The 20,340-nt window shown below is 42.4% G+C and overlaps 1 protein-coding gene across 1 annotated transcript in view; it reads left to right on the top strand.

Annotated features, from left to right (window-relative positions):
- Positions 1–20,340, top strand: part of kcnh8 (potassium voltage-gated channel, subfamily H (eag-related), member 8) — a 56,055-nt gene that overhangs the window by 23,853 nt on the left and 11,862 nt on the right. The window contains exons 5-11 of the mRNA XM_069681075.1: positions 1,300–1,537; positions 1,631–1,788; positions 5,930–6,134; positions 9,880–10,089; positions 10,942–11,141; positions 13,336–13,585; positions 19,772–19,986. Coding sequence (XP_069537176.1) covers positions 1,300–1,537; positions 1,631–1,788; positions 5,930–6,134; positions 9,880–10,089; positions 10,942–11,141; positions 13,336–13,585; positions 19,772–19,986 — 1,476 coding nt within the window. The remainder of the gene's footprint in view (positions 1–1,299; positions 1,538–1,630; positions 1,789–5,929; positions 6,135–9,879; positions 10,090–10,941; positions 11,142–13,335; positions 13,586–19,771; positions 19,987–20,340) is intronic.

Here is a 20,340-nt window from a genome sequence, read left to right as displayed (position 1 = left end):
AGCATCTTTTATGTTAAAATAGCTAACTTGTTAGCAAAGAACAACATTAGCATTCAATTAGAGTTGTATTTATGCTAACCTGGCAATTGTTAAGTCAAATATTCTCTTTTCTTTACGCTTTCTATTGGTGTGTACCATCTCAGGGAAATATTTAGCAGTTATGCTGCTAAATGCTCTGCCATAGCATGTTAGCTAGCTAGTGTCTAACTTTATTAGCGGTTTGGTGTTTGGCAGGTAGGAAAGCACTTTTTTACTTAAACAAATCTTTACAGCAGTGATAGTGTAACAAAACATACAGTGTTATCTTGTGCCCATTACTGTGCGAAAAATAATTAGCCTAAATTTATGTAGCCACTAGCTAGCATGCTAGGCTGAAAAGGGAAAAGCACATTTCCCTGGTTGAGATTCTTTATTTATAGGCCTTTTCGTATTAGTTTCCCTGGTATTGTTTAATGTGAATGATACACAGTTAATTAGATCGAGTAGGCTACTCTATTAAATATTAAAGTTAAATAAGATTTTGCTGCATTATAAATAGAGATAGACCGATATGGTTTTTTCAGGGCCGATACCGATACCGATTATTAGTAGTCAAGGAGGCCGATAACCGATATTTGGAGCCGATATTCATTTGCAGTCAAAGTGAAAATATTCGCGTCAAAACTTTGAATAATACAAACTCCAATACTTAACTTTGTTTAAATGCCTTTAAGCATATGTTTATTAAACAAACTAACAAAAAGCGCAGGGAGTTCCAAGGGTCAGCAGCATCTCTTATAAAGTTAACTGAAAATTTAAATAAATAAATAAATAAATAACTTCCTGAAGTTTTATAAAGTAAATAAATCAAAGTTAAATAAAATTTGCAAAGAAATGAACTCTTATCGGCCGTCGGATTAAAAAATAAATAAATAAAAAATAAAAAAAGGCCGATGCCGATATGTGTCGATGCGCCGATAATCGGTCTATCCCTAATTATAAACACAACTAACCGCAAGTTCAACCAGCTATGTGTAACGGTTGTTAATAAAAAAAAAATCACTTTGAAAGCCATACCCATCTTTCTTGCATGATAGCAGTTTATTGATAAAAAAGCCAAGCAACCTGAAAATTGCATATTTATAACATATTGTGTATGTTTAACTTTAATTATTATGTACTGTAATCTTGGCTGAGCCTTCTGAGCGTCACTTTCTGTCTTATATACACCCCATGATTGGTTGAACTGTCAATTCAATTCAGATTGATGTTTCAGGTTGTTGTTCTATCACTTTTGTTTTCTCATCCTGTCCTCAATAGAATGTGTTTGGCGACCCTCCTGCTCTGCCAGAGTACAAGGTAGCAGATGCCAAGAAGTCCAAGTTCATCCTACTTCACTACAGCACGTTCAAAGCCGGCTGGGATTGGCTGATTTTACTCGCCACTTTCTACGTGGCTGTGACGGTGCCGTACAATGTGTGCTTCATTGGCGATGATGACGACCTGACCCGCAGCACAACTGTCAGCGACATCGCAGTGGAGATACTGTTCATCATAGGTTAGTGTGTAATAGTAATAAGCTATTCAATCTGATTTAACTATGAATACAATAATCAAACTCTCTTTGTTTGTCTTTCTGTTTTCCTGACAGACATTGTTTTTAATTTCCGCACAACTTATGTCAGCAAGTCGGGCCAGGTGATCTTTGACGCTCGACAGATCTGCATCCATTACCTGACCACGTGGTTCATCATCGACCTGGTGGCCGCGTTGCCCTTTGACTTGCTCTACGCCTTTAAAGTCAGCGTGGTGAGTGGCCTTTGGCTTTTTGCTTCTCCTCCAGGGTTTAATATAGCACATAAACATTGAGCTACTGTACATTAACAATGTATATCGATTGATTGTCCAAGTGTTATTGACTTCCAAAAATGCCTTGATTTAATCTAAGTTTATAATGATCAATAAAAGATAAATAACAGACTAAATAGTTATACTGAACATGACTTTAACTACAAAAAATCTCATGATTGACGGATTTCCCAGCAGCAACTTGTCAACACATTGTTGCATTGTGAATCGCAGCACCTCCAGCGTATCTGACATTTCATAAGGATAGATTGCATGTGAGTGTTTCCAGCCCTGCTCCAGCGCCTCTTTGATTCTACCTATTGATTCCACATCCTGCACGAGCTCTGAGAAAACAATCAAACCTGTATCATTAAAACCTTTTTCTGTTCTGCTCCAGTCAAATACATGGCCCCCTTAAGAATAGTTGAGTGGAGGAAGAAACCGAGATGTGGAGCAATTAGGTAGACGTTCTTGTCTTGTCCCCGGCTGAATGATATCACACGATGCGAGCACTACACTATAGGGAGACTTTGATTGGTTTCTTATGGATGTTTTTTTTTCTTTTCGGACTCTAATTTAGAGAGAGAAATGCTTTGTCTGTGCTTTTTTTGGCTTTTGCTCTCACTCTACGCCTATAAAATAATTCAAAGGGTCTTTAAAGAATCCTCATATAGAGAAAACAACAGGAAACAAAACTTCAGCCCTTTTAAACAGGACTGAAAAAGGATTACAGAAAGGCACTAAACATGTAAGAAGGAGCAGGAGTGGCCAAAAAATGCTGTGAAACAAAAGTATAGATGCTGTGGTGAAGGGGTTGGTGCAGTGACAGGTTGCTCCAGTCAAAGATGCCAGTTTGGTTCCAGACCCTATTAATGGAAATACCACACACACACACTCCCAGTAGTTCAGAGATTTGTTGTAGGGCTACTACGCCACAAGTCCCCCTTCTGCCACTGCCGCAGGGGACAGCGTGAATGGCCGGTAATTACTGAGGGTCCTGCAAGATGTCCCCTCCAAGGATGGAGCGCTCAGGCCGATGTTCCCTCTGCGGGCAGAAGCCATCTTTCACTAAAATGAGCCGAGGGGCCTCAGCAGTGTCTCTCAGTGGTGCTCCTCCATCTTTTGTCGTACATCTCCGTCTTTTTTTGGCATGTCATCCCATTTCATTCTGACTTTCCTTTTACTTTCTTTCCTTCTTTTTTTCACTTGACTATTAGCTGAATCTCAGGTTTCTTCCTTTTTGTTGAAGATGCTAGCAAATGATTTTTTTTTCTGTTTCTTAGAGGATGTTTAAGGGTGCTAAAGTATTTTTTTGACTAACACAGCTGAATGAGATAAATAATTAATGCTTTTAATAGTCATTTTAATTTATTTAAAGACCCCCTCCAGTGAAAATCAAGTGTTTAACCTTGTAAACATCTCCATGTGGTGTTCTTCATGTGCTACAAGACATATCAGGGACATCATGAGCAGTCATCTCCATGGCTGGGCCCGTCTGCTGAACAACAAGTTTTCAGATTGGCAGGTTTGTGATGTCACAAACCTAAGGAGCCAATCCCGTAAATGGACGGGGTGAAGCTATGCATATGCTATGTTACGAGCCAACATTACTATTACTAATTACTACATTTCAAGCTGTCATCACATTACTTGCTGACTGATAATGTAGTCACACCATTCAGTTTCTAACAGTTACCTTGTAACAAGTTAGAGAGCGATACATGAAATACATTACCATTCTGATACGTCCACTTGTATGCGACCCTGTCCAATTTGATCCTCTTCTGAATCCCTTCGGTACAAACATGTATGGCTGAATTACCACCATATTACTTCTCGCCATTGTGCAGCGTACAGTAGCTAACGTGGCAAAATAGAAAAATCCAAACAAGCAGGACAGAGACGAAGGTGAGCTACAGGCGTGCGACGGAGGGAGCGGTTGGAAATTTGCATCATGGGCGGGGACTATGCAGATTAATGAGGGAGGTAATACGGCAAGGTAACATATTTTGCAGAAAAAACATATCAGACATAGTTTATTATTTAAAGCAGAGCATTTTATATATCTTAAAACATGACTGGGGCTGGTCTTAAGAGGAAGTCCATCCATCCATTATCTATACCGCTGATCCTGTTCAGGGTCACAGGGGGCTGGAGCCTATCCCAGGCGCCAGAGGCAGGTACACCCTGGACAGATTGCCAGTCTGACACACAGAGACTATTCACAATCACATTCACACTTGTAGCCAATTCTCCAATGAACCTAACGAGCATGTCTTTGGACTGTTGGAGGATGCCAGAGTACCCGGAGAGGACCCACGCATGCACAGGGGGGGAATATGCAAACTCCATACAAAAAGGCCCACTCTGTCCAAACTGGGATTCGAACCAGGAACCTTCCTGCAGTGAGGCAACAGCGCTAACCACTGCACCACCGTGCAGCCCATTAAGAAGAAGTTGAAAGTTAAGTGCATAAATTGATCAGCAGCAAGATGGTGCAGTCCTTTAGTCTTCTATAGCAATATAGCTTTACGAGTCATCAGGGCCAAATACAGCCATTTGTTATCAGCTGCTATAAGTGCTGCAGTTATTATTAAAGCTGCTAAGCATACGTGTCTTGGACCCAAAGGAATACTTAGTATCGCAGACGCTGTTATGCAGCTTATAGCCCGACACATCTGCATCAATAAAACATATGAAAAAGACCGGAGCAGTCACACTGTTGTTAGTGGCTCGCAGCGCTGACGGTGTGGCTGCAGGGGGAGAAATAACGAGCGTTTCTGTAAAGTTATAGTCTCATGTGCACAAATACCGCCTTAAAAAGCATCGGGGTGGTAAGCAATCATGTAGCCGATTTAAATTTCACACCTCACAAGCAGAGGAAATACAAACGTGAGGGGGAGAAGTTGAAAGAGAAAAAGTGGCAGGAGGTGCGTGCGTGTGCGTGCGATGTCGGGTGCATTACATTGCTTACTGCTCATGCTGCTGGAGGAGAATAGGATGTAGCACACAGTCTGCTCGCTCCATAGGTGGGTTGCGGGTCGGTGATAGATGGTGGAGAGGAGATGGAGCTTCTCCCCAGGGCTCGGTAGGAGGCTTCATTACCCCTCGTGCTGCGCCAGTTCTCTATTTTTCACAGCGAGAGTGTGGAGAAAAAGACGTAAAATATAGTGGAGGCACATGCAGGAGCAGCTCTGATAAAGACCGTCCACACTGCTCCTCTTCTTACCATTATTATGTTATATACACCTTGTCTTGTCTATAGAACTCCTGTCCCATTTTCCCGATAACACACACACACAGAGAGGTTACACATATCCTCCTTGTCCTTCATCCTTCTTAATAACAGCTGCTGTGTATACGTTTGTCTATCTCCAATGGGGATACACTATAGCATGGGCCTCTAAGTGATGGACTGCTGGTGGAGATTGCCTGAGGAGCAGGTGCACAATGGTTGACATTCACAAGTATGAATGGGGGCGAGGTGTAAAAAAGGAACTTTACATTGTGCGTGTAAAAAGAGTCGTTTAATTTGCACAAAGCACAGAGGAAGGTGGTTAAACATTGAAGAGCGGTGGAGGGGATTAAGAAGGAAAACAAACGCACCTGCGAGCCCCTGATTGCTCTAACTGCTTATTTTATATTCAAGCATCCTTCATGAGGAAATCCTCACATACATTATAATGTTGATGTGCTTATGAGCATTTGTAACGTTCTAATTAAAGAATCTGAGAGCGTTTAAGCGGCCTCTAATGTTGGCGAGGACGTGAAGCATGTTTAAGAGCTTTTGTCGCTTAAATCAGAGCTATGGATGCAATTGTGTATAAGCGTAGGTGTGTATTAAGATTTAGTGTCTGTACAAGAGACTCTTTTTGTCTCCATGTCTGTCTGACTTTGACCTCAGCATCACCAGAACATCTTCAAGAAATGAAAAGGATGTTATGCAGTTGTGGTTCTTGATCCCTGCTTAGTTAGGAATCAAACTGCTCCAGGAAGCTTAATAGAAGAGAGGGAGGCGGTAGATGAATATTCACAGCACTCAGTCCACCATCTTCATCCTAAAAATAAACCCACCTCGTGTCCTCGTGCTCTCCATCCCCAGGTGTCCGTGGTCCACCTGTTAAAAACGGTCCGTCTGCTCCGTTTGCTGCGGCTGCTCCAGAAGATGGACCGCTACTCGCAGCACAGCACGGTGGTCCTGACCCTGCTGATGTCCATGTTCGCCCTGCTGGCCCACTGGATGGCGTGCATCTGGTACATCATCGGCAAGATGGAGATGGAGGCCAACGCCTACAACTGGGATATCGGTGAGTGAAGGGAAATGATGTATTACCCTCAGATCCCAAAACAGCACTCAGCTCAGAACTGAGATTAGATCCATCAGATCCAACATTTTCTACACAAAGGCTTTAGGCACAGTTGGAGCTTAGACTAGCTTTATATAGGGAATGTTATGTGATATAATGTGTACATGTGTAATTTCACATGCCTGTATTTCTCTGACTGAAAGCACCATCATGATTTCTGCACATTTACTGGTTATTGGCTTAATATAATTCAAGTGATAATCTTAAAGATTTTCATGTAAACAAATGTTAAGTCTCTATCTATCACCGGATGAGGTAACACAATGGTGATTGAGCCTATGGCCCACTGATGAAAGCCTTTGCATTTGCAATATATAATATTATTATAGACTGGGTGTCTGTGGCGACATTTGTGGAAAAAATCACATGTGGTGCCTAGTTAGTGACGCGTTCTCCATCAGCCAGCAGTGGTTGGTTTGCCAGAGAGGGTAGGCGGAGCTAAGCGGCTGCTTTTCCGGCAAGTGTTGTGAGTAAACAGTAATCTACTATGGCTGAACAAACAAAGAAAAGATTGATAACTACAGATACAACTTCAAAAATAAGTGAAAATCCAAAGAAAAAGAAACAAACTCGACGCTCAGATGAAGGCAAACAGTCTAAAAAGGAAAGAGACCATCAAGGAGGAAAATCAAGAGTTACAATCACAGCAAAGGGAGTCAGCCGTAGATGATAAAACAAGTTTTACAATCGAGTTTATATCTTTAAGCATGAGAGGTCGAGATGTTTTACTGAATATCATCACAGCTGTGATCTGCGACATGAGCGTGATATTGCTTTTATACAACAGTTATACAGGCAACAAATAGTAGTAAAAAATAACAATCAGCAAAGATTATTTTTTCCTCCACCAACTCAACTAGTTCCATGACATAACTAAAACTTGACTTTTGTTGCCAAGCAACACAAACATTCTCCTGCACTCTATGCAGCCTTCGAAGGAGGCGGTCCACAGAGGATGCTCCATTCGTAGCCTGTGTAGACCTCTAAAGCCCAACTGAAATGAGACGGTCTGGTCTCGGCAGGATTTCCTGTTTGCGTCACCAGCTGTTCCCGCCCTTACCCTTGCGTCACCAAACGCTGCTCCTGTCGCCTAGCAACAGGTAGCTAGCGGGCTAACTAGCTAGCATAACTAACGTCACGTGACTTAACCTATTATTTTAAAGATAATTAGTTTCATTGCCCTTTTCGTTTTTTAACATTGGTATCTCTATTCGATAGAGTTGAAAGCAAAAACTTTAACACTTAGAAGCGTATTCCTCATCTGCGTAAGAGTCCGCCATCTCGCTTGAATTGGCACACAATGATTCTCGGGATACGCTGGGCCGTGAAGGATGCATCCGATGGATCCTTCGTGGACCGGTAAAAGGAGGACGCATTTGTTACCCGCATCTGAAGGAGCCTTCGAAACAGGGCAGCCTTCGACGCGCTGTTGTGATGCAATCGGCCTTCAAATACGGCCTTCGAAGGATGCAGCCCCTGATTTGGGACACAGTCTGTATCAGCACTCATGAAATGCTTCTTGTCCAGTCAGATTACTATGATATGACTGTATGTCTTTTTAAAGCATGATATTGATCTGCTTGTTCAAAGCAAGACACAATATAAAATAGGGGGGTTCCTATAAATAAAAAATAATAAAAGTAAATACAAAACCTTGGTAACATTTTAATTTATCATCAAACCAAATGTACAGTTAATGCTTCTACATGGTCTCCATTCATAGAAATAATCTAGTTGAAATGGTGATTTGGATGCTGTGAATTTAAAAAGCAGAAGGCAAACGTGCACCGAGGTGTGTTTCCATAAAAGTGGTAAAGCAGAAGAATTAAAGATTAGAGCTAAAAGGAAGATTAGAGCTCACAGGAGTGTAAAAAGCCGTGCGAGATGTGTTCAAGGAGCGGGCGGGACATTAAAGCCTCGGTCCTAAAAGGAAGACATCAAAAGTGTGAATCACAGACTTCCACATGCTACCTGCTGCCTCAGAGAGAGCTGAACGGCATGAGAAGTGTGCCTGCAGCAATGTGATGTCAACTTCGGTATGTGATGCTAAAGGAATATGGCATCAAGTGTGATAACATTGGGTTGGGAGAGAAGGTGAGAAGCAGACGAGGGTTTAAATGTGTGGGGAAAAAGTCACTTTATAAAAGAGGGAGAGTTTGACATTTAGAGTCTTTGTGCGCATGTGATTATTTGTGTACGTGTGCTGTAGTCAGGGGAGATAAAGTGTTTCATTTTATGTATTTTTTTGCACCTATACAGCGCTGTCAAACTACTGCATTAAATCAATATAACAAAAACTGTGCAAAAACCTGCAGAATAAATGACTCGTGGCTTTGGCTCAGAATAACGTCTCCGCAGTTACAGTGTTTTTTGTTTTTTTTATCATCTATCATTAAAAAAAAAGCTTTTTTATCACATAAATCGCACACATATTCACACAGGAGATCTTTTTTTATGTTCAGATTTAATTTCTACTTTATCTCAGCGATCACCTTATGTGTAGGGCTCAGTAAACACGTCAAAGCTGTGCTGAATTGCAGCTTCATTGCTTATTATTAACAGCTTTTCTGAGAAGCTATTGATGCATGAAACCTGCAGTTTGTTTCCTCTTTCTGCAGGTCAGATCTGAAGGTGTGTTTTTCATCATGGACTTCCAGGCATAACGGCAGATGTTTATGTTCAGCAAGGATTAAGCGCATGTTACGGACTCATCATGTTGTCATTTTACAGAGTCGGTGTCTGCAGGAGAAACGCATGCGGATCTTGCTCCCTTAATATTTCAGTAAACGGCTAAATGAGGTCCATGATTTCCTCATTGATTTTATTGACTCCTAAGTCGGCTGTAAAATATGCATTAGATCAGATTTGTGAGTCATCAGTCCTGTGTGCGTTTGCATGCAAGTGCTCGTGTGTGTGTGTGTTGTAAAACTGACTGAGCGAGCAGCACAATACGTCTCCTAATTCCCCCCTCAGCCTCCGGGTCCCCGGTATAATGAGGCCCCCAGGGCTGATCTCTGGTCAGTATCGATGAGCCGCTCTCCTCGCAATTACCTCACTCTGGTGTCTTCCTCACTGGTTCCGGGTCAGCATTGACTGGGTCATGAGAACGATGCAGATTTCTCTCCTCCAATTACTGCATTTCAGTGTCATAAAATAACAGGTCAGTGCACGAGGCAGGATTAATGCGTTGTATCCTAATTATGCGTTTCTGATGCCGAAGTTGGGCAGCTGTGAGGGGCTTCCATCCAATTACCATTCATCAGTGTCTGCAGGGGAGTCTCCTGGGATGGGCTGCATGTCTGCACACTGTACTGACCGGGGATCAGTGCTGTTTCCCAAGCATCTGATCGGCTTTAATCCACTGGATGAGGCACGGAGGGGAAAGCCCTGTTTACCACAATTTACGGAACAAGGAAACAATGCTGTCAGATTTGTGCTCGGCTGCACCAAGCGTTCAGATGATGATCATGATGTCTTGAAAAGAATCACAATTACAATCAAAAAGTCTTCTGACATTCTTTTGGGTGTGTGAATATCTGTGGAAACAGTCAAAGTTTTAATAACTGAAAAGTTTGGCTCTTAGTGACCATCCTCTTGTGACAGGTGATGTTTTAACACAATCAAACTGCATTAGCCGCTAGCGATAACCATGCATTTGTCCATCCTTTCATTAACCTGAAAACAGGGTGGCTGCATGAGCTGGGGAAGCGTCTGGAGTCGCCGTACTACGCCATAGGAGGCGTGAACGGGACGGGCAGCGGGCCCTCCATCCGCAGCGTCTACGTCGCCTCGCTCTACTTCACCCTCAGCAGTCTGACCAGCGTGGGCTTCGGGAACGTGTCGGCAAACACGGACACCGAGAAGATCTTCTCCATCTGCGTCATGCTTATCGGAGGTACATACACACATTAAGCACATTTTTCTTCCTGGGCCTGTCGCTTTAATTGTTTTAATTAAAGGGCAAAAGGGGCAAAAACACACACACACATGCAAACAGTTTCATTATAATCCAGTGGCAAGTATAATGTATGATAAACAGACCTTTAAAAGAAGGCCTGATCCGGTTTAAACTGGTTTGTTTTGCTGGGTTTTGTGGTTTTTGGGGATGAAGAGGGGTCACTGTGGGGGGTTCCCTGTGGACTCCCCCCACTCTGGTGTGGCTAAATGTTAAATGTCCCTTGTTGCCTGGGGGCAGCAGCAGTCACAGATGCACATAACGGCACAAAAACACACCAACAGTCCCTTGTGGGTAAACGTGAATTGAATACTCACACAAAGCACCTGTTTTTTAAAGCAGAGCAAAGGTCAAATGTGGTGAATTTGCAGCAGGAAAATGATTAGTGCCTCATTAACTGAATTTTTTTTCTGCTATTCAAAAAGAGAACAACTGTGAGTCCACAAAGGCATCGTTTGATCTGTGTAACCTCGTGTTGTGTGCTTCAAATCTTGCCACATAAAAGCAGAGTTTTCAGTTTGTGTTCTGGGCTTTCATGTCCAGAGGTGTGCGACACACCTGCAGAGCAGCTGGAAACTGACTGAGATTTGAAGAATACATTATCTGTCATACAAATCAAATCTGCCCCTCTGTCCTGACACTGATCTGTTCCCGTCTGGGAGGTTCGGGGACCTGAATGTAAATACTAAACGTAGCTGCTCTCTGTTAACTTGATCACAGACATTGACCGCTTCCTATCGGAGTGATGTTTAATCGTATACTCATCCGTTCTCTCCTTCTTTATACCTGCAGCTCTGATGCACGCTCTAGTCTTTGGAAACGTCACAGCCATAATCCAGAGGATGTACTCGCGCTGGTCCCAGTACCACACCAGAACCAAAGACCTCAAGGACTTCATACGAGTCCACCACCTGCCGCAGAGCCTCAAGCAGCGCATGTTGGAGTATTTCCAGACGACCTGGTCGGTCAACAACGGCATCGACTGTAACGAGGTAACACAGGAAAATGTACATTTTATTTAAGAGATGGCATACCTCTCACCTCTCTCATGTCAGCTGCATTCAAACTGTGATGATATGATTGATGTTACACAAGTCCCCACAATGTGAGGGCTTAAGCTACCCTCAACACTGACTGACAAGGAGGGGACTGAACAGGGACTGCAGAACTTTTTTAGTAGTTGAAGTGAGACATATGCAATGTGGCACTAAATGTACTGACATATTGGACAAGTATCATCATTTCAAGATCTTTTCAATACACATGAAATAGAAAGAGGACATAACAGTGCGAGTCTAAGGTAAATGAGTACAGTCACTCAAGCATTGAAACTTCAGATTAGCTTCACTGTAGGAACTCCGGCCGGCGTCTCCTAACAGGGGCCGTGCTGACTGTTATCTACTCTATGTAGTACCCTTACTATTGATAAGTGCCTCAAACAACCCCACTTCACAAAACCCAAACTATCCCTTTAAGTACATTTTTAAAGAGGGGGTATTATGCTGTTTCACATTTTAAGACAGTTGTATAATGATGCTTCTCAGCTCAGTCTGCAGGCTGCTGTGAACGCCAGGCACTTTGTGACAGCCACAGCAGTCTTCAGAGAGCTGGCCAATCAGAAGAAAGTGGGCTTGTAGGGGCGGGGTTTCTTAAAGGGACAGAGCTGACTGAGTTGTTTCAGGCAGAGGCTGTATGAGGGCCTCCACAGAGCACCAGTGTGAGAAAAATTAGTTTTTTTAACTGTAAATTATGCTAAGCTACTCCACAGGTATCACAGAGAGAAATATGAAGCTTGAAATTAGCATAATACCCCCCCCTTTAAGTATTTGTACTGTACTGAACTATATGCAATTGTATTCTTCCACTTCACTACACTTTAGAGGGCGTTATTTTACTCATTACACCGCCACATTTATTGAAGAGATTTCAAATCGCAAAATACAAAAGTATATAAGAAGTCCACTCTATATATATTTGTCCTAGTCTTTCATTAATATAATATAATGCAATAAGAAAATATACTGTATCATTTTACACTGTAAATACAAAACACACTGGAAAGGGACGATCTCCAAAAATGTGTATGTTTGATTTTCATTCATAAAAGTACGTTGCTGAAAATACTTTGCAGACTTTGACTTGTAATAGTGTTATTACAATATTACTTCTATACTTTAAGGATGTAAAGAACCTGAAGACTCAATACATTTTAAAGAAACCATCGGTGCATATATCAGCAGCAGAGTAGCAAAGATTTGAGAGAGTGTGATGCTGCTGATCTTGGAATTTACACCTATTAATGGTGGGATTTCATGCAGGATACCAGACAGACAATTCTGCTCAAGGCCAGAAATTGGTGTGTGTAAACATTACAGTGTGACATTAACTGAAAAATGAAAACAGGTGGAGGGAAAGCCAGGTTTGAGGACAGCTTAGAGAAACCACAAACATATATGAGGCTGAGAAACACCTTTTGTTGACAAGCTCGGGGGAAACAGCGGCAACCAGTTCGTAGTGTAATAGCAAGTTGTCCCTTCAGGCTGCGAATGTCTGCGAGACAGCTGTCAGGGCCCAGAGCAGCGCTGAGACGGAGTGATGATGATGAATCCCAGACAGATGAATTATAGATGGGCCTGTTGATTAAAGTCAGCCTGGTTCTGACGACTCATTGATCGACGGTGTGCGACGGTGAGCTGCAGATATCTGTCCCGACAGGGAGACGGAAAGACAGATGATATGCAAGGTTCAGATTTGTGTTTTTACAGGTTGCATTTGAGTTTTAATGCTGTGTTTAAAGCTACTTTCAAATACAGTAGCATGTTAGAAATGTGAGAGATTTAGAGTGTTAAATATACAGTATGTGAAAGAGGAAGGTTTTTAAAGGTTGTTGAAGGAGGCTTTCCTTATCTGAATCAAGGGTCTAAGGCTGGAGGTGTTGTGTTTAGAGCAGATTGCAAACCCCTCTAAGGCAAACTATTGATTTTGTGCTATGTAAATAAACTTAACTGCACTGGACACTGATGTTTCCTGTAGTACACTGGCTCAGGAATCAAATCAAAAGGCAACCAAGGCTGCAAATGTAATCACCGAGTTGCAGCATGGCTGCGTTTCTCCAGCTTCCACGCCTCTCATCACTCCTACTTCCTCTCTCTCTCTCTCTTTCTGCCTTCCTTGTCATCTTCACAGCTGCTGAAGGATTTCCCGGACGAGCTGCGATCCGACATCACCATGCACCTTAACAAGGAGATCCTGGAGCTGTCGCTGTTCGCCTCCGCCAGTCGCGGCTGCCTGCGCTCCCTGTCGCTGCACATCAAGACCACGTTCTGCGCGCCAGGGGAGTACCTCCTCCGTCAGGGCGACGCTCTCCAGGCCATCTTCTTCGTCTGCTCGGGGTCCATGGAGGTGCTGAAAGACGGCATGGTGCTGGCCATACTGGGTACGAGCAAGGGTGGAGGGATAGTTGGAGGAGGAGGAAGAATCCCTCTGTGTCATCATTATAGTTGTACAAAGAAGCTCCCAGCAGCAGGCTTCATAATAAAGTTCTGTATGGCTCATTGTGATAAAGCCGAGGCTGTAAATGAGCCCATTGTTTAGAAAATGGAGCATTACAGTGTCCTAAAGGCTACAGCTCACTCTCACAGCCTATTGTTAATACACTCCCATGGACCTTACTCTAATTATACACCACTTTTTACACAATAGATGCCATTTTTTCTACAATATGTTCTGGAAACAAGCACCACAAAAGGCTAATCTGTAGCTGTGCATGGAAGCAAAATGAAGGAGTTACAGCAGATTATTAATTCCACTGAGCCGCTGTAATTGGATTATATTATATTATAATTCAGAGCATCCCAGGATCATCCAATCCCACACATGTGAAGCCGCTGTAGTCCAGCATGTAATTCAGTCCTGTCCACTTTGATCTGTGTTGTCCAGCCCGTTTCATCCGTCCAGTTCACTGGGGTCAGGTAATTTCAGCTCCATCTTGGGCCGTTTAGTGCTGTACCGCCTGGTTCATATTGGAAATCAGTCTTTATCTACACTTCAAAGGCACTTCGGGACAAATGTGTCTGCACTTGAATGTTTGATTAGCCAGCGCAGCAGCTAATTACGATATCAGCTGCAACTGACTTCCATAATAGCGATGCTAAAATAGAAGTCCGCTGCTCGTTAATGAAAGAACGAGGTTCAAACACATTTGTTAAAGCTGCAATTCAGCTCAAACCAAGAAAAGATATTTGGCTGTTGTTTATTCATAAAACTATATAAATCATTTTTAAAAAGGAAGTTTTATTGAAAGTAAAATTAGATAAGAAAGATGCTTAAATCAGAGACTGCATGTTAACCAGAGAGATCAGCAGCGAACTGACCCAGATGAAGAAACTAGATCAGCAGAGATGCGACACAGCAGGTGGACGCTGTAGATAGTCTCATATAACTTGATGGAATCTCGAGCCAAAAGAACCACATGCTATTTTGTAAATATATTATCAATCAGTTAGCAGCTCTGTAAACATCATTTTTAAGTCACAAATGCGACATATACTGCATCTACCTTGGTATCATCCTATGATTCAGATTGATACTGTTGTATAAACTTGAAGCAACATCCAGCAGCCAGTTAGCTTAGCTTTAGCACACCTATATGACCAAGCGTATTATATTTGATGCACACGTTTTTGAGACATCTACATCATCAGTGGGATCTTTTTTTTTTCTCCTGAAAAACCTGTTTAATACAACCAGACACATGCGGTGAGTGGATCATCCAAAAGGGGGCAAAATATGAGACCCAGAGGACCTTTGGATGAGATATCAAAGATGGAGGTCGACAGTCTGGGACTCACTGTCACGGGTTTCTTTTTTAATATTTTGCAAATTTTAAAAAATGTACTGATACTTCAGGAGGAAAATTTACTGGATTGAGACAACATATAAGGAGCTTATAATTTTCTAACTTATTTTATAGTAAAATCATGTTGAAAAATGTGTGTATCAAATTATATACAGCAGGTATTTAAAATAATGTAGTGTCATCAATATTCATTTTTAGCACTTCATGCATTCAATACAACTTTAGATTATTTCATTAAACTAATTCAAAGTTTAAAAAACATAATTGGTCATATTTAGAGAGGAAGCTGTTCTATTTATAGCCTATATTGTGATGTTTTTTACATGCACAACCTGCTGTATCACAATAATGGATGAGTAATTGGCTCTCCTGCTGGTAGATTTCTTTTGCAAATTGATTTTCAGAAAAAATATATTGTTGTACAATAAAAAACAAAAGTTTTTTTCTAAGTTTGAAGACACTGAAGGGCGAATTTAAAGAATGATCGGAGTTTAAGGGGTTAAAAATGGTTCTATAAGACGTGTGGTACATTTTTGTGGGTGGTTATATCAGGTTAATGACTTTTAAGGGGTAAAAAAAAATTTATTGTGTACACTTCTATTTGTTTAAGACACACATTAGGTCACCAGTAAATTGCAAAACAGGCTCCAGATTAAAAAACTCAAACTAATTTCATGGTTCAGCTCATACAGGACTAAAGGAGGGCGAACAGCTCGCCTGCCCAAAAGGTGACAAAGTCCTCCTACCAGCACCTGTAGAGCTAACTAGTTCATTTCTTGTATTCGATTGATTTCCCCCTAAAACAAAAAGGGGGTCTATTTCTTTTATGGCAGATATACACTATAATGGTGTAAATTGGTTTCCTCTCATTACCATAAAAATCCACTCTGTAAAATGGTCTGGAAACTAACTCAAAGCTCACACACGTGTAACTCTTCCGCAGCCTTTCTCAACGCACCTGCACACATTTGCACCTGCTTTAGAGTTGTTGGAGAATTTCCCACTCGAAACTTATGCTTTAAAACATGTGTGAAAGTGTGTGGGTGTTTTTTAAAAAGCTCTGTGGATATTACACACAGCAGAAATGAGACGCACAACAACCCTCGAAGTGACCGTGTTTGGAGCCACGCACATCTGGAACACACCCTCCTGTACTCGGCGACCTCGGAGGCTTTTTATTTGACCTTTGTGGCAGCGAGTTATAGACCAATCTGGAAGTGTGTGTGTGTGTGTGTGTGTGTGTGTGTGTGTGTGTGTGTGTGTGTGTGTGTGTGTGTGTGTAAGAAGTGAGCCAGTAAGAGAAAGCCAGTTAAAGATGTGAGTCAGAAACTCATCCATCACTTTGTCTTGGTTGGTGCAGTTCTTCCAATCATTATCTCGATCTCTCTTATCACTTGTGTGTGTGTGTGTGTGTGAGTGTGTGTGCGCGCGCGTGTGTGTGTGTGTAAAGTCTACCTGTAGTGTGAGTCTCAGCACCTGCATTCAAGCCCTCCTGCTGAAAAAGAAGTTACTGTTTGTTTTGGCCTTTGTGTGTGTTTTGAGTAGGTGGCATTGTTTACTGGTGTTCTGAGCAGTGTGTGTGTGTGTGTGTGTGTGTGTGTGTGTGGGCTTGACAGGCGGAGAGCATTGTCTCTGAGCTCGCCTGCTGACTGTGCAGAAGGTCAGGCTGACATTGAGTGTCTGACTGAAGGAGAAAAAAAACTCTCTCTCTCTCTCTCTCACTCTCTGTGTCCCTCTCTCCCTCTCTCTCTCTCTCTCTCGCCCTCCTCTTCCTCGTCACACTACGAGTACGCAGCCACAGCTCAGTAGCTCATAATAAAGACAGTGGGAGAGCACGAGAGAGGCCACGTTGAAAGATATGAAACAGTGACAGCGAGAGGAGGACGAGAAACTGGAGTTGATGGAGGGAGAGTGTGTGTAGTGGAAAGTCAGAGGGCTGGACTGGAGGAAGGAGGAGAGGAAGGAGGAGAGAGAGTGATAGAAAGAGGAGCGAAGCAGAGGTAGAAATAAGAAGACATGGATGTTGAGGAACCAAGGGAGAAGGAAAGGAAGGAAGGAGGAAAAGTGATGAACGATAGTGGTGAGATTGAAAAGCCAGAAGAGAAAGCAGCTGACCTGATGTAGGGAAGGAAGGAAGGAAGGAAAGGAAGGAAGGAAGGTAGGAAAACTTAGAGAATGGAGAGAGGGAAAAATGAAGAAAGAAGGTTAAGAAGAAAAAGGGGAAGGAAGGAAAGCAGGAACGCGCTAAGGAAGAATGGAGGGGAAACAAAACAATAAAAGAGAGAACACAATAGGGAAAGAAAGAAAGGAGTCAGGGAGAAAGATAGGAAGTAAAGAAAGAAAGAAAGAAAAGTTGGAGGAAAGGAAGCGAGGGGAAGAGGAAGGAAGAAAAGGGAGAGGAGGGAGGAAACAAAACAGGAATGACGGAAGGAAGAAAGACAGGAATGAGTGTAAGAAGGAAAATATGAAGGAGGGAAAACAATGAGGAAAGATGGAAGCAAGGAAGATGAAGAGGGATGAAACAAAGGAGGAAGGAAGGAAATAAGAAAGGTGGAGAGAAGAAAAAAAACATGGATAAAGGAAGAAAGTAAAAAAAGGCAAGAAAATTAAGGAAGGAGGGAAAGGTGGAAAATGAAGAAGAAGGGGGAAGAAAGAAGGAATGAAAACAGACTGACAACAGAGAGAGATTAAAAAAGAAAAGGAGGATGTTATGAGGAAAGTGAAGAGTGTGATGAAGAGTTTTAATAAAGGAGGAGGGGTGAGTGAGTGAACGAGAGAGGGAGGGAGAGAAGCAGTGACTGAGGTGTGAAGGAGTGGACTCAGAGACAGCAGGGGGGGGGGGAGAGGGGAGGAAGGGGGGTAAGAACAGTCACGACTGGCGCTCCATCAGCCTGCCTGTAATGGAGCAGCGTTCACAGTTCACAGTGACCAGAATGAATATTTGATCTGTGCTTAAGGGGCTTTAACGCTAACAGGGACTCGTGTTCATCCTGAGTGTGTGAAGGGAGCTGCTGTCAGCTCAAACTTTTACTGAGAGCAGAGGAAGGATTGTTTAATAAATAATAATAATCATAATAAACTGCTAAAAGTAATATATCTGTTCATTCGCAGCCTGCTTAGTAATTAAGTAGTCGATTCTTTCAGAGGACATATTGTGCTTTTCATTTTAACATTATTTGACAGCTAAGTGGCAGCAGTTAATTAGCATGAGACGCTAATGTTAAGGATATTAATAGAATAACTTGTCACTTCAGTGTTTTTCTGCCTGCCTGTTCGTTATTGTAACGTCTGCTGAAAGGAGCAGCAATAACCAAAGCCGTGATTATTGTGACCATAAGCGAAGTTGGGAAGAAAGTTGTTGCCAATTTAATTGTCTAATGTTTTCTAACGTTTTCATGATCCTATTTATAGAAAGAGAGTCAAGTGAAGAACATGGTAACAATCACCACAATGTAGGTGAATGTCCGATTAGCGTTGATGCTTATTGTTGTCAGTTGAAGGAATTAATTCATCTTTGTGTGATATAGTGACGGCCAAAGCTTAGTTCTCCTAAGTGACTGTATGTACAGATGGACGAAGCCGTCTCCATCTGCTCTCATTGTACAAAATTGAAGCCAAAATACCCCTAAGACAGGCGCTGCCATCTTGCGATGGTGACGTCATTTGGAGCCAGAGCAGCGCAGTAGAGATTGACAAGTGGAGCTGCTGTAGCCACTTCCGCTAACCAAAACACATACTTAAATTTCCGGAAAAAACCCCAGCAAGAATAGCTTCTTGTGTTGGTCTGAAGCAGACGTTCACAGATATGGAAACTTCAATGACTGTAGTGATTTTTCAGGAGGATTGTTACGTCTCCTCTTATTGTTCCAGAACTGATCGGCAGCAGGAGCCGTATTTGTCAACAGAGCTGTCAATCAGCCTTTTTACAGCATCAAATAACTGAAACTAAACTTGTCAGAAAAATGAACATAAATCAGCACGATAAGAACTAACTCTAATGACAGAAACCATGTTTGAGAAACATTTATTTGACGTGTATTTTGATTTTATAGTTTGATTCATGTCCCATCTGTTTACATGGAGGAGGCGGGCTTTATGACCTATACTGCAGCCAGTCAGCAGGGGGCGCTAGAGACGTTTTGGCTTCACTTTTAGGGAACTGTCATGTCGTCCATCTTTTTATACAGCACAGGAGCAGCTGCAGCCTTGGCGTTTCTCCGCTGCATATATTTGGCTGTATCTTCTGGTTGGAATATTTACAGCTAATTATCTGAGACAGCCAAAACTAACCACTACCAAACATTGCTGTTTGCCGTAGAGTAGTTTTATGCTTTGCTTGTATTACAAGCTAAGACAGAAACAAGTAATGCAAGCTATAATAGTATCTAGTTCTTGTGGGCCACGGTGAAATGGCATCAGTAAAACTTGGATAGATAAAGATATGGTTGAAAATGTACGTAATTACTTTTATTTTGTAAAAATACTTGATGGAGATGGAAGGGTCTTCATGTCTGCAGCACATGTTTTCTGCTCCAGGCGCTGAAGCAAAGTCTTTCCTACACAGGTGGTCTTCCTAATGCATCAGCATCACGAATCCTCCAAAACCTATTTCCACACACTCCAGCCTGAGTACTCCCACAGAAACTCTTTGATAAATGGAACATCTGAAACAGAGTCTGCACCCTCAACCCCTTTTACAGCAGAACAAACATGATGCCGTAACCCTCATCCTGACCTCCATCACGCCTCTCTCTCTCTATGCAGGCAAAGGCGACCTGATCGGGGCGAACCTGTCCTTAGATGACCGAGTGATAAAGACCAACGCGGATGTGAAAGCGCTGACCTACTGTGACCTGCAGTGTGTCAACCTGAAGGGACTGTACGAGGTGCTGGACCTCTACCCGGAGTACTCGCACCACTTTGTGCAGGACATCCAGCAGGACCTCACGTACAACCTGAGGGAGGGACACGAGACACATGTAAGTGTACTTTAGTAGTGTTGCTTCCTGTGTGTGAAACTCCGCAGTGTGCTGCTCTTTCTCCTGGGTGTGAGGCTCGTTATTTTTGCAGCTTTTCACCCTTAAATACTTCCATATACACCTTTTTTTAACAGGAGCAGATTGGTTAGACTGATTTTACCCCTGATTTCATGGCCCAGTGTGCCCAAACGCTATTATTTCATGCTGCAGGAGGACAGTGATCACTGTTTACATCAATGATTCCCCTTGTGATGCTAACGCTAATAGCTGATTATGCACCAGAGCCTCTCGAAGGAATAAAAACTGATAAAACGTCATTTTTTATTCACATTTTAAATCAAACATTTGTATAAT

This window comes from Semicossyphus pulcher, unplaced genomic scaffold (assembly GCF_022749685.1).
Source record: "Semicossyphus pulcher isolate SPU_LCO1_2020_fin unplaced genomic scaffold, fSemPul1.0.p SCAF_5, whole genome shotgun sequence".
NCBI classification, from domain to species: Eukaryota; Metazoa; Chordata; class Actinopteri; order Labriformes; family Labridae; genus Semicossyphus; species Semicossyphus pulcher.
The sequence above is the reverse complement of the archived record's forward strand: the minus strand, read 5'-3'. Positions and strand labels throughout refer to the sequence as shown.